This window comes from Sinocyclocheilus anshuiensis, unplaced genomic scaffold, assembly GCF_001515605.1.
Source record: "Sinocyclocheilus anshuiensis isolate Anshui unplaced genomic scaffold, SAMN03320099.WGS_v1.1 scaffold2447, whole genome shotgun sequence".
NCBI classification, from domain to species: domain Eukaryota; kingdom Metazoa; phylum Chordata; class Actinopteri; order Cypriniformes; family Cyprinidae; genus Sinocyclocheilus; species Sinocyclocheilus anshuiensis.
In genome coordinates, this window is record NW_015538058.1 from 64,138 (window position 1) to 77,364 (window position 13,227).

General features: G+C 38.1%; 1 protein-coding gene across 1 annotated transcript; it reads right to left on the minus strand.

The window, feature by feature from the left end:
- Positions 1-898: 898 nt before the first annotated feature.
- Positions 899-12,656, minus strand: LOC107683473 (cyclin-dependent kinase 11B). The gene is made up of 8 exons (XM_016479530.1): positions 12,411-12,656; positions 11,565-11,670; positions 11,353-11,474; positions 10,604-10,711; positions 7,434-7,550; positions 5,214-5,401; positions 1,582-1,771; positions 899-1,372 (listed from the first exon to the last, which is right to left on the minus strand). The coding sequence occupies exons 1-8, from the start codon at positions 12,639-12,641 to the stop codon at positions 1,280-1,282; spliced, it is 1,155 nt and encodes a 384-aa protein (XP_016335016.1). The 5' UTR covers positions 12,642-12,656; the 3' UTR covers positions 899-1,279.
- Positions 12,657-13,227: the final 571 nt, after the last annotated feature.

The following is a 13,227-nucleotide window of genomic DNA, read 5'->3' on the forward strand; positions in this document are numbered from 1 at the left end:
TAATATATATATATATATATTATTTTTTTTTTCCATTCTTTGGAAGTCAATGGTTACCGGCAATTGTTTGGTTAACAACATTCTTCAAAATATGCTATTTTGTGTTCAACAAAAAAAAAAAAAAAAAAAAAAAAAAAAAAAAAAAAGACGATATAATCGCGTGAAGATATCGTTTGCGATAATGACAGCTGTTTACGTAGCTTCTCAGTGAACTACGGCGCTGTGTAGTAAATGCTGTTCCATCTGAAAGCACGTGAAAATACCACATTTAATAACATGTTTTTACTCCAAACTCACTTCATAACGTCAGTCGAGTGTTAATAAATCCTTCTGAGAGATGATGTGCTTCTTACACAGAATAAGGCATGCAACATATTTCATAGTATTCTAAGCAGTGATAAAGGCTATGTCGATTAGCATTGCATTATTATATACTTTATTATAATGAAAATTATAATAATAAGAACTAAGATAAACCATATATTGTCGTAGTCGTGTGTTTATTAGTCACGCTGAATCAATGAAAGCAGTTAAATCTTGTTTATTCAGCTACCACTATAGTGATTTCCTGGGTTTCTTCTGCGCGGCGTATTTTGAGTTTCTCTGGCCTTCAGATGGAGATTTACTACTGATCACAGAACCGTGCTTCACTGACAAGATGCGCATGGCAATCACAGCTTTTGCCTAAACGCGATTGCGATTTAATTTCGATTTATCATGCAGCCCTACTTATAACCATACCTAAAGTGGCATCGGTGACGTTAGTACCCATCACTACATTATCTCCCCTCCCTGGGTGGGCAAAAGTAAAATCACTACAAACAGTTTGTGCATTCAGTGACTGTAATGCACACCTTCCAGCCAACCAGAATCTAGTATTCAGACATACCATGGTATCAACGTTTTTAAAATGGATTTATTTTAATATTCATTTGATGTCACTAAAATGGGTTTTCAACATCTTACTCCCAACTACAACTGCAAATGAAGAGGAAAAAATAAAAGAGGTCTGAAAATGCTGATCTGCTGCTTGTTTTTAGATTGGACAAAAGAACAAGGAAACCAAGCAAAACAAACCAACGCATTATATTTCAGATGAACGTGAGGAATTTAAAGCATTTGAACTTCATGGAGGTCCTCTGTGCTCGTAAAATAAAAACTGTTCCCCAGAGTCTGTGTCCCAGTGAGGTTCAGCGAACTGCTCTCTGATGCTCGTTCTCTAAATGAGTCTCAGCATCGTGTCACACATACGCAAAGAAAGCCTGCTGGCCGCTGGAGCTCAGAACTTCAAGCTGAATCCTGGACCGGCTTTGGAGGCGCCCTGGTTAGCAGTGGTCAAATGGAAACCAGTATCTTTAAGATCATCATCACCCTGAAGAGAACAACAGAAAGATGAGAATGAGAAACAATAACCAGGAGTTTTAGGAAGACAAAGAGCAGCTGAATTGATCCTCCTTCTTGGTCAACAGAGACCAAGGTCAAGATGAATAAAGTCAATAACACACACTGATCAATCATTTAGGAACATGCATTCAAGGCAGCAGAGTTGGTTTTGATTTCACGTTGAAAGAGTGTCTGTACCAGCTGGCTGAAGTCCTGTCCTCCCTCCGGCGGTCGTGGGCTCGTTCCTCTCTTCACCCGCTGCTGTTCGCTCTTGGCCGGCCATGTGGGGAACATGGAGGGCTCGATGGGGAGCGGCGACTCCCGGAAATACTCCTGTTTAAGTGCCTCATCGGCACTGATCCGCTTGGCAGGGCAGTACGTCAGAAACCTGAGACAGAAAGCAGACATGTGAAAAAGTCTCGTGTCACTGCAGGAACTGTAATCGAAGGTGTGAGGTTAAAGGGTCTAGGGATGTGCAACAGTGATCGAGTACTTGGCCGTGACAGCGACGATTGATCTTTTTTTTCCCTGATTGTTTATAGCAGCACTTTGGGCGGCACCCTGAGCTCTGATTGTTTAGCTGGCCACAGCATGCGGTCCAAAGCATAGATGTGAGAAAAGAGAAGCATGGCTTCGAAGTCACGCAGTGATGTCTGGGTTAGCTACATACATATCTGATTAATCTAACATAGGATGCGTTGAGATATTAACATGCTGAATGCGCTGCATATTACCAGTGTTTAGTTTCATGCTCAAATGCACTGCCCGATCATTGACTGTTATTTGAGATGGTCATATTGCTTTAGATGTTTCTTTTTTAAAAATACTGATGTAAAATAATGCAGCAGTGCCTTTTTCCCGTCATATTTGTTCAACAGTAGGCATACTTCAATTACAATTGTTTTTGTACTTCGTATGGGTTCGAAAACGTGCAGGCAATTTCAGGAATCACTTGATAATGTAGATGAAAATATAGCACAAATCTGTCATAAACATAGCATTATAATGAGAACTTTATAGAATGCGAAATCTATAGAAAATTCTGTCTGTTTTCATTGCCCGTGTTTCAGCGTGCTGTAATGAAAGTGCATCATAGAGGGAGCTCTCGCTCTCTCGCTATAGCGCGTAACAAAGTTCACTGGTATTTGCATCCTTTTGTGCAGATACAAGTTGTAATGTTACGTCTATGTTATGTTATCTGGGCCCATATTCACAAAACATCTACAGGCTAAAAGTAGCTCATAACTCGCAGATTTAAAAGAAAATCTTAAAAATAATGGGCGTGTCAGTCCTAAATTTAGGACTCCTAAATGTTTGCTCTAAGAGTATTTCACAAAGCGTTTTGGCTCTAAAACTAGCTCCTAAATCTGTGAAAGGTTAGGAGCAGTGAAGAGGAGTCCTGAGTCACTAAGACCAAGCCACAAACTATCCTAAAATAGCTGTTGCTGGCAATCTGTCTCTGAACACAAACATTTTAGAAACATTTGAGGATAATGAGCTTTTAAAAAGGTATCACCTTTGGTTTTGGAGGTTACCCCAACTCCAGATTTTCCTTTGATTATATCCTCGTTATCATTAAGCAGCTGGGCAAGAAGTAACAGCTCTTCTTGCGTCCAGTTTGGTTTTCTTTTACGTTTGCATGTCTTACTATCAGCCATGATTATTCTACTCCGTTAATTAAAAGGCTGTTTATATGCATATTCACTAATTATGAGAAGCACACATGTAAGAGGCTGACAATTAGCTGGACATATACTTGTTTAATTAGTGATACTTAAGGTCCTCGCACACGGAGTCCGAAATTTTCGCATGCGTTTTTCCGTTTTTTTCATATTCGTCATCCTTTTTTATCAAAATGCATGCTACAGATGCGAAAACGCAGAAAATCGAACTTGATCCAATTTCTTTTATGACGGATGAAAGTTTCGGAGGCAGTGTGTTAACGTGATTGACACAACATGGTCATATTTATTTTTTAACGTGCGAAAATTTCGGACTCCGTGTGCAATGACCTTTAGCATGCATTTTAAAATTTGAATGTTTTAACGTTTTGAATGATTTGGATGTGGCAATTAACATTTTTATTTTTGAACCTTTATTTGAATATGGCAACATAATATCGCGCTCTACAATATTTCTATGAATAAATCTCTGACAGAGACTATCAGCCAATCACGGTGTGCATAGTTAGTAATCATGCTGACATCATCCATAGCAACGAGGTGAACCCCGCCCCCTTACTCTGAGCTTAAGACTTCTCTCTGTTCCTTAGTACAAGTTTGTCTCAGCAGCTTTGTGAATAGGTTTCAAGAGAAAACTCTTAGTTAAAAACTTTTACTGCTATTTAGGAGAACTCTTAGTGGTAAGATAAAATGTTTTGTGAATACGGGCCCTGATCAATATCATAGGATGTGTCATAGAACGCGCATAATCATAATCTAACAGTGTTCTAATCATGTGTTCATGCTTTCATGTCATACTTTTAAAATTAATTTTATATCAGTCTTCAGATATTTTCATTATCTCCGTTACAGCCATGTCCCCATGTAAACACTGCTTGATCTGTGCAGATTTCTCTCCTGATTCAGACCAGAACAAAAAAAAAGGTTGGGAAACACTGGAGTGGTGTGGATTACTTGTGGATTATTGTGATGTTTTTATCAGCTGTTTGGACTCTCATTCTGACGGCACCCATTCACTGCAGAGTATTCACTGCTGAGACACTGATGCAATGCTGCATTTGTACAAATCTGAGTCTTAAAAGTCTTTCTACTCCTCTCTGTGTCCCATTCCCTCCGCTGCTCTCTCATATGAATGTGGTATTTGCAGTCAGGCTGTGATGGGACGTGACCTTTCAGGGCCGTCTGTGTGCATTAGCATCCCTTACATCAAGGCCTCTTAAACTCTGGAAACAAGAACCCCTTCAGAGATTTCAACTTGAGAAAGAAACTGAAAGTCAGAGACATCTGAAAATGAACAAACATCTCGTAGCGACGTTCAGATCGATGGCTGTTTATTTCCAAATGAATGATTCACGCTCGATCACACTGCTGCTGATGTTCCACAGGCTCAATGACAAGGTTTGTAAAGATCCAGAAATGCTTCAGGTTTCCAGAACAAATGTTAAATGTGTCTGTCCAACCAACTGCAGTTAAAGAAATAATTAAACTATATTTTATTTATATTTTACATAATACCATTACATAAAAGTCATGTGATCCTATTTGGTGCCTAACCCTCATTAAAGACACATGTGGTCACAGGGATGCATTTACTGGTACTACACAACACCTTCAAACGATTTCAATCACATTTATAACGTATCACTGTTCTGAGCCTTTTGTTTTTAACTCCAGTGTTTCATAATGTGAAGCAGCTGTTTCTGCACTGATGCAGTACTTCAGAAAAACAACGGCAACCAAAACACAGGCACTCTCCGTCTGTGCATAATAATGAGTTTCAGGCCAGATAACATGACGGCCACTTGTTGCTCAACTGCCACTCATGCTTTCATACCTCGCAAAGGTTTGATTTTCTGTGAAATATTCTACAATTCAGCGCATTTATCACCAGTGTAATGTTAGCTCGCTGGATGACAGAGATGAGCTGCTCACAATGACCTGTGACAGTCTTAAACTGTGACACTAACCAATCAGGAAATGTTTTGCATCATATAAAATCGTATTCAAGCAAAAGTGCATTACATTATAAAGGTTTGATTACCGGCTTCTTGCAAACTGAACTGGTGAAGAAAACTTTACATGTAATTAAAAACAGAAATATTTCTGGTAAATATAAAATTGAATTAAAATCACTGTGTGCACTCTTACTTGTTCATGAGGTCAAAGCCCTGGTCGGACAGCAGTGCTCCGAAGCGCTTGCGGAGGTTATTGTAGGGATATTCTGTGAAAGTCATCTTCTTCACCGCAGGCATCTCGCTGTATCCCGGCCAGATCTTCTCACTGGGAGACACACACACACACACACACACACACACACACACACACAGGAAGAGAGACTGTGAACATGTGAAAAATCAAAAACAAGGTTTAAGGCCATGTCATGTCATGTACTCCAGTACCATTCAATGTTTAAAAGGACCATATTATACTACTTTACAAGTTCATTATTCTATTTTTGGTCTGCAAGAACACATTTACATGATTTAAATTTAAAAACACATGATTTGTCTCGGTGTACATTGCTGCAGTGCCTCTTTTCACCCTGCTTTTCTGAAAAACTCTGCTCTGATTGGTCAGCGGGCCCAGTCTGTTGTTACTAATCAAATGCTTACAGCGTGTGCTGGAAATTTAACGCCTCTTCCCATTATTGTGTTTCAGCTCCCAAGGCTTCATAAGCAGTACTGTAAATTGGACGTCCATCTAATGTGTTTTGGCCCTTTCAGAGTCAACAGTGAATTCACTTGACCAACTGTTCTTTACATGAATCCCCACCCAAACTACAATGATTTTATTGGTAATCGCTTTGTGATTTTACAAAGAGATCACCAATAAATTATTTTGCATAATTCCCGTTCCGATGATTCTTTGACGCACACCAGCTGTGATTATCCCACTTATACAGTCATCACTCACCAGCATGGACAAGTTAAAGCTGTCATTAAAGTGTGGAGCACAAAATCAGGTAAGTTATTGGATCTACAGGTTATTAGACCTAGAATTCTGAAGTGAAATAAATGAATGTAGTAAGATTACATTTATTTGAATGAATCGGAGCAAGAGATGCATGTGAATTACCTGTCTGTGCAGCCTCTCTATAGTGAAACTGTGAGTTTAATTAAAAAACAGCGACATGATCACCTTGCTGAAAAATATAATGTAGCTTTTAGTAGCAAAGATATTTCATTTATAAAAATCAAGAGACAGCGGCTCAAAACAAGTTTCTGTGCTCCTGAATGTTTCTGTGTGCGCAATCGCTCATCTATATAAAGTTTCCACCTAAATTAAGAAGCAGAGTTTTTGTACGAGTGCATACAAGCAACATCTGCTTCATAATTTGGCATTTAAAAAAAAAAAGTTATCTTTGTGGGCAAATGTGTCGCCCTGGGATTGTGATGTCCTGGAATTCCAGCGGGAAATGGATACATGTGTCCAGATTGGATGTAAAACCACATTTGGAAATGGCTCAGGACGGATCCTAAAACAATGGATCTTGTGCAGATTATTGCGTTTACACATATGCAACGATATCTGATCTGTTGCATGCGAATAAAAAAAAAAATAATAATTTTGCATAATTTCTGCAGTTAATTTTTTTCTCTTTTTAACACCACCAGCTTCTATGGCTATGTTCCTGGTGAGAGCCAGGTTTAGTTATTCATATTCAAAAAAAAAAATAAAAAATTTTGCATAATTTCTGCAGTTAATTTTTTTTCTCTTTTTAACACCACCAGCTTCTATGGCTATGTTCCTGGTGAGAGCCAGGTTTAGTTATTCATATTAAAACTAAGATGTTTAGGAGTCATTTTCTCAAAAAAAACTTAAAAATAAATTTGGATTTACTTGATTAAAAACCCTTTCAAAAGTATCACCAGAATAAAACAAGTTTCTCACAGGAGTAGTTTTGATTGGTTCATGCCAGTACTGGCTCTTATCAGGTTAAAAAACTGGGTCGATCGATACCACAGTCCTCACTGACACTGACAGACATTATCGATTATCCATCTGCATACAGCTAAACTCATCACTTTAATATGACTTTAAAATGAATTCACTCTTAGGTTCAAGCATTCAATAACTGTATATACTGCACCATCTGGGCACCCATTAAACAGTAGGTTTGGGCTGCACTAATCCGATATATGGCATACTATACAAGATGGACAGCATTTCGTGTTTGCAGCTATAATGGAATAGATACATGGACATTTCTGCTCCAAAATCTATGGAAATATCTGTAAATGAGCAATGCATTTATGTGCACTTATGTTAAGTGATTCCTCCTGATGAGCTGGTAATATTGCTTATCAGAATGAATAAAAAAAAAGGTTTATTTGACTCTTCAGACATTCAGGATGTGATGAAGCATACCTTAAAAACTTTGTTGATTTGATCAATCTCAGATTTGCCAGGGAATAAAGGTTTCTGTGTGAGGAGTTCTCCAAATATACAGCCGACCGACCACATGTCCACAGCTGTGGAGTATTCCTGAGAGGAGGAAACACAAGCGTGACTCAAACAAGCTGACATGACTGCAAAACACTGGAGTTTATCCACAGCCCAGTGAGCAACATCTTCAACAGAGCATGAGCAAGATCAAACGTCCATTATCACCAGATTTACATAACATTTAGTCATTTAGCAGACACTTTTATCCACAGCGACTTACAAATGAGGACAATGGAAGCAATCAGAATCAACAAAAGAGTAATGATACGCAAGTGCCATGACAAGTCTCGGTTAGCCCAACGCAGTACAATTAGCAAGGTTTTTTTTTTTTTAAATTATATAATAGATAAAAAGAAAACAGATAGATAGAATAGAAAAATAATAGAGAAAGCTAGTGTTAGAGTTTTTTTTTATAGAAAACAAGCAGTTAGAGAACAAAAAGAGTGCAAGTCTTAAAGGGTCATGTTTTTTTTTTTTTGAATAAAAAAAGAAAACAAATATATAAAATAATTAGAATAGACAGTGCTACAGTTAGAGGGTCAAACAAAGATTTTACAGTTTTACATCTTGAACCAAACCAACCAGCCGGCATAATTTATTGCTTAATCTCAGAGCTCACGGCAGGTCCGTCTTAAAAGAATTAAACGTTTTTGTTAGGGATGTCCCGAGCCGATCTCAAGGAACGGGCCGATCAAGCAATTTTTTAACTGACCGGTATCGGCTCTCCTCATCCTGATCCTTAATTTACGTCAACTGTAATACCAGTGATGTGCAGTAGGTGGTGGTGTGCACCTTTAGGTGGGTTTGCTAACCGCCATTAAAAGGAAAGATGCTCAAATGTGTGTGCATGATGCATGAGAAAAAGTGAGATCTGTTCTAGTGCGTCACACACGTATGAGCTTCCGTGTTCAGTGTATTTGATGCACACTTTTGCGACGATCGTTGTCATAACGCGTTGCTATAGGCGGCTTCGGATTTGACTGATAGACTGGCATTCTGACACAGCAAGCTTCATGCTTTCTAACCTTATGTTGTAATTATTCTGCTTATTGGACATAATAAATACAATAATTTTATATCAGCAGTCCCATATTCATACAGGTGCATCTCAATAAATTAGAATGTCATGGAAAAGTTCATTTATTTCAGTAATTCAACTCAAATTGTGAAACTCGTGTATTAAATAAATCCAATGCACACAGACTGAAGTAGTTTAAGTCTTTGGTTCTTTTAATTGTGATGATTTTGGCTCACATTTAACAAAAACCCACCAATTCACTATCTCAACAAATTAGAATACTTCATAAGACCAATAAAAAAAACATTTTTAGTGAAAGGCTGCGGTTCTCTCGGTTGGTTGTGCATCTTTTTCTTCCACACTTTTTCCTTCCACTCAACTTTCTGTTAACATGCTTGGATACAGCACTCTGTGAACAGCCAGCTTCTTTGGCAATGAATGTTTGTGGCTTACCCTCCTTGTGAAGGGTGTCAATGATTGTCTTCTGGACAACTGTCAGATGAGCAGTCTTCCCCATGATTGTGTAGCCTAGTGAACCAAACTGAGAGACCATTTTGAAGGCTCAGGAAACCTTTGCAGGTGTTTTGAGTTGATTAGCTGATTGGCATGTCACCATATTCTAATTTGTTGAGATAGTGAATTGGTGGGTTTTTGTTAAATGTGAGCCAAAATCATCACAATTAAAAGAACCAAAGACTTAAACTACTTCAGTCAGTGTGCATTGAATTTATTTAATACACGAGTTTCACAATTTGAGTTGAATTACTGAAATAAATGAACTTTTCCACGACATTCTAATATATTGAGATGCACCCGTAATTGTGACGACACAGTCGGTTTACAACATCTACCATTGTAACATGTTTACATCTACCAATGTCTTTATATAGTGTGTGCATAGAGAGAGTGTGTCTTATAATTATATACCATTTTATATTATATATACATATAGAACTTTTACTCTCTGCACAACTCCGTATGCATTGGATTGATTTTAATAACTTTAATGTATTTGTATGTGCACCAAACATACATTTCTATAGGAATATACAAGTATCAGATCTGGACTCAGTATCAGCAGATTAATTACTCGGATCAGGGGACAAAAAACCTGATTGGGACATCCCTAGTTTTTGTTAAAAACTAGAACAAAAAATGGTGGGAACCCAATATTTGCTACCTGTAGTAGGGATGTGAAATAATGACAAAAATTCTGTCTATATTTTCTGAAATTTTGTCGATAATTAAGACAAAAGAAATTGATATATAGATTAGACAATATTTCGCGGAGCGTGTTATTGTGCTGGTAATTTAACAGGACTGCTGTGGACAGCTGACTCCCAGAGCTTTGGCTATTCTTCATATTCAGGGTGGTGATTTGTTTGAAGGAGTATCAGAAATTAGCTTTTCCAATAAGTTAAAATGCTCATAAAAGGTAAAAATCAATTAAAAAATGTATAAGGCCAAGAGTAATTGAGTCATGCATTCAACTGATTAATTTAAACAGCTGATCGATTCAGTAACGAAACACCATCATGTGTTGCTCAGAGACGCAAAACAGTTCTGCTGTGGCTTTGTTTGAAATTGAAACTATTTTCATTGGTGAAATACAGCAAAAACAGGAATTTGTCACTTCATATTAACTTCTTGTTTTGTGGACTGTTGTATAAAATCAATATCACATTTGCAATCGTGCTGATATTTGGAGAAAAACTGCACTCTTCGTGTGATATCAACTATATCAGATTATATAAATATAAAAGACATAACAGTCATACAAGGGCATTTTCGCCCCACATCTTGAATTTGGAGGAGTATTTTAACACACTGAATCACACAGTGAATGCAGTAGTCTAACCTACATCATGTGTATGTGCGCACTCTCTGGGTGTGTTTTTGTCTGGTTTTTGCGATATATTTGATCATGTTAGAACGCACATTGTTAAAATATATTATCATAGATGATATATCGCACACCCCTAATCTGTACACAAATGAACACTTCTTCAGAATGATTATTTTTGAGTGCCTGAACACTGGCTCCACAAACATCATGCCAGAGTTGTCCACTGACCTTTGCCCCCATCAGCAGATCAGGTGAGCGGTACCACAGAGTGACCACCACAGGTGTGTAGGGCTTGAGCGGAGAGCCGTACTCTCGAGCCAAACCAAAGTCTCCAATCTACAAAACACAGTCACATCTCAGTTAACCTTCCAAATCACACATCATTAAAGAACACTACTAGTAGAGCAAAACATATAACACCCTGCGCAGCTGATTATACAAACAAGCTGCTATGTGCAGTGTTGAGGGAATGCATTACAAGTAACGCGAGTGACGTAATCAGATTACTTTTTTTAAAGTAACTAGTAAAGTAATGCATTACTTTTTAATTTAGAAGGAAATATCTGAGTTACTTTTTCAAATAAGTAACAGCAGTTACTTTGTTTCCCATTTATTGGCTGACAGCTCGTGTTGCCATGTGGAGAGAAATCGTGTGAACATGATCTTACTGTAGTTCTAGACTAAATATGAACATGCATTTACTCCTTCAGCCTGAGGCGTATTCATTTCACTTTTGGTGTGAAAGGGCTTTTACATTTGTAAAATAACTTTTTTTTATACTAAAACCAAACAAGCAAGCCTTGCCCAGATTTAAAAAGTAACTCAAAAGTTACGTAACGCATTACTTTCCATAAAAAGTAACGCAATTAGTTACTTTTTTTAGGGAGTAACGCAATATTGTACTGCATTACTTTTAAAAGTAACTTTCCCCAACACTGGCGATGTGTAACCCGTGAATTCAGCGGACGATGACTGACCTTTAGAATGCCTTTGTGGCTCAGCAGCAGGTTGGAGGTCTTCAGGTCACGGTGAAGGATCCAGTTGTCATGGAGATGACGGACACCTCTCAGCAGCTGGATCATCAGCGTTTTGACCTCACCTGTGCAGGAAACAGAAGAGATGTGAGTGAAGCGCCTCATTATGGCAAGGATGAGTAATTCAGTATGCTTTAGTGCGGTCAGGGTCGTACCGGGCAGGAAGGGCTGTTTCATGGTCTCCATTAGACTCTTCAGATCATGCTCCACGTAATTCATCACAATGTAGATTTTATCCATGTTACTGCCCACGACGATCTCCTACAGCAGGCAGAAAGCACATGCAGGAGAGATTCAGCGACACCCGAAACACACCATTAATGGGAAGCCATTTAAAATCCTGTTCATTATAACAGGATAACATCTAAAATAATTAGTGTTAAGTATGTATAAGCTATTAAATAATTAAACCCACCAAAAGTGAAATTGTCAGGGTTTCAGCAGGTTTTATGAATTTAAGATTTTAAGATCAAATAAAGAAAATGCATGGAATAAACTGAAGGGAATACAAGAATCAATATGGTCTCTAAATGTCTTGTATTAGCAATGAAAGATCTTACAACAGATCTCCATTACGTTTTAATTAAAAAAAAATTATTATTTTCAAAAGTTGCATGGAGCGCAAATTAAATCAAGATACATTTACTTAAGAAGCAAAAGGACAAGTCTTGTTTTCTGAGAAACTGATCAAAGTTTTTTATGATTAAAACAAGAACAAATATCTGTCAATGGTTTCAGAAAAAAATTACTTCAACCAAAGGGAAATTTTCATAATACCCCACTGGCAGATATTTGTTAAACTCTCTTCATTTTCACTTCATTCAATTTTTGAAATAATCATGCTTGCAATGCATGCAACATTTAATGCCCTGAATTTCAGACTTTTCAGCTTTTTGTAAGGCCTTAAATTGAGGAAGGGCGAATTAAACCTTTGTGGAAACCCTGACAGAGATATTTTTACACAGCTGTGGGTTTACAGTAGAGGTTAGATTGTTTCTGACCCGGACGGTGACGATGTTGGGGTGCTGGGCCTTCAGGATGGTGTTGATCTCTCTGAGGGAGGTGATGGGAAAGCCCTCCTTCTCCTTCTCCATCTTCAGTCGTTTCAGGGCCACAATTTCATCAGTCTTCTTGTCTTTGGCTCTGTAGACGACGCCGTAAGTGCCTTCTTCAATGCGGTTCAAGCACTGGAACTCCTCCACGCTCCGGCAGCCCTGCACACAGCAGGACATCAGGTCACACACCTGCGCTGGAGTGAGCGTGAAAGCAGTAGGGATGCTTGCAATTCTCAATATAATATCGAACCGTTCGGTACGACATCCACGGTTCAATACGCGCTTGTGAACTGCGGTTTTTTGGTTTTGCGTTTAAATAATATCCGTGTGTTTTATTTCTCTCAGAATTGGCTGTGTGTGTGTGTGTGTGACATGCAATGATAAGCCTTTCTAAACCTGTTGTCCAACAAAAGAGAACATTATAACTTGTTTTTACTTCACAACATTAGTTGAGTGTTTGAAATAACTTCCTGATGTGGCTTCTTATCACAGAATGAGGTAGAAAATATATTCTATACTGTAATAAAAGCTATGCCGATTAGAAATGGCTTACAAATATACTTAATCATTATGAAAATACCAGAGATGGTTTGAAGAACACAGATGTGTTCCTTATATTGTCTCAGGCGAGTGTTTATTGTCCTTACATTTCATCATTCAAAACGGAGCCTGAATGTTTTTCCGGGGCGGGGGGTTGAGGATGGGGCAGCACATGCAAAGCATGCAATGACTGTGGCAACTTTAACATTTGAAAGGATACTAC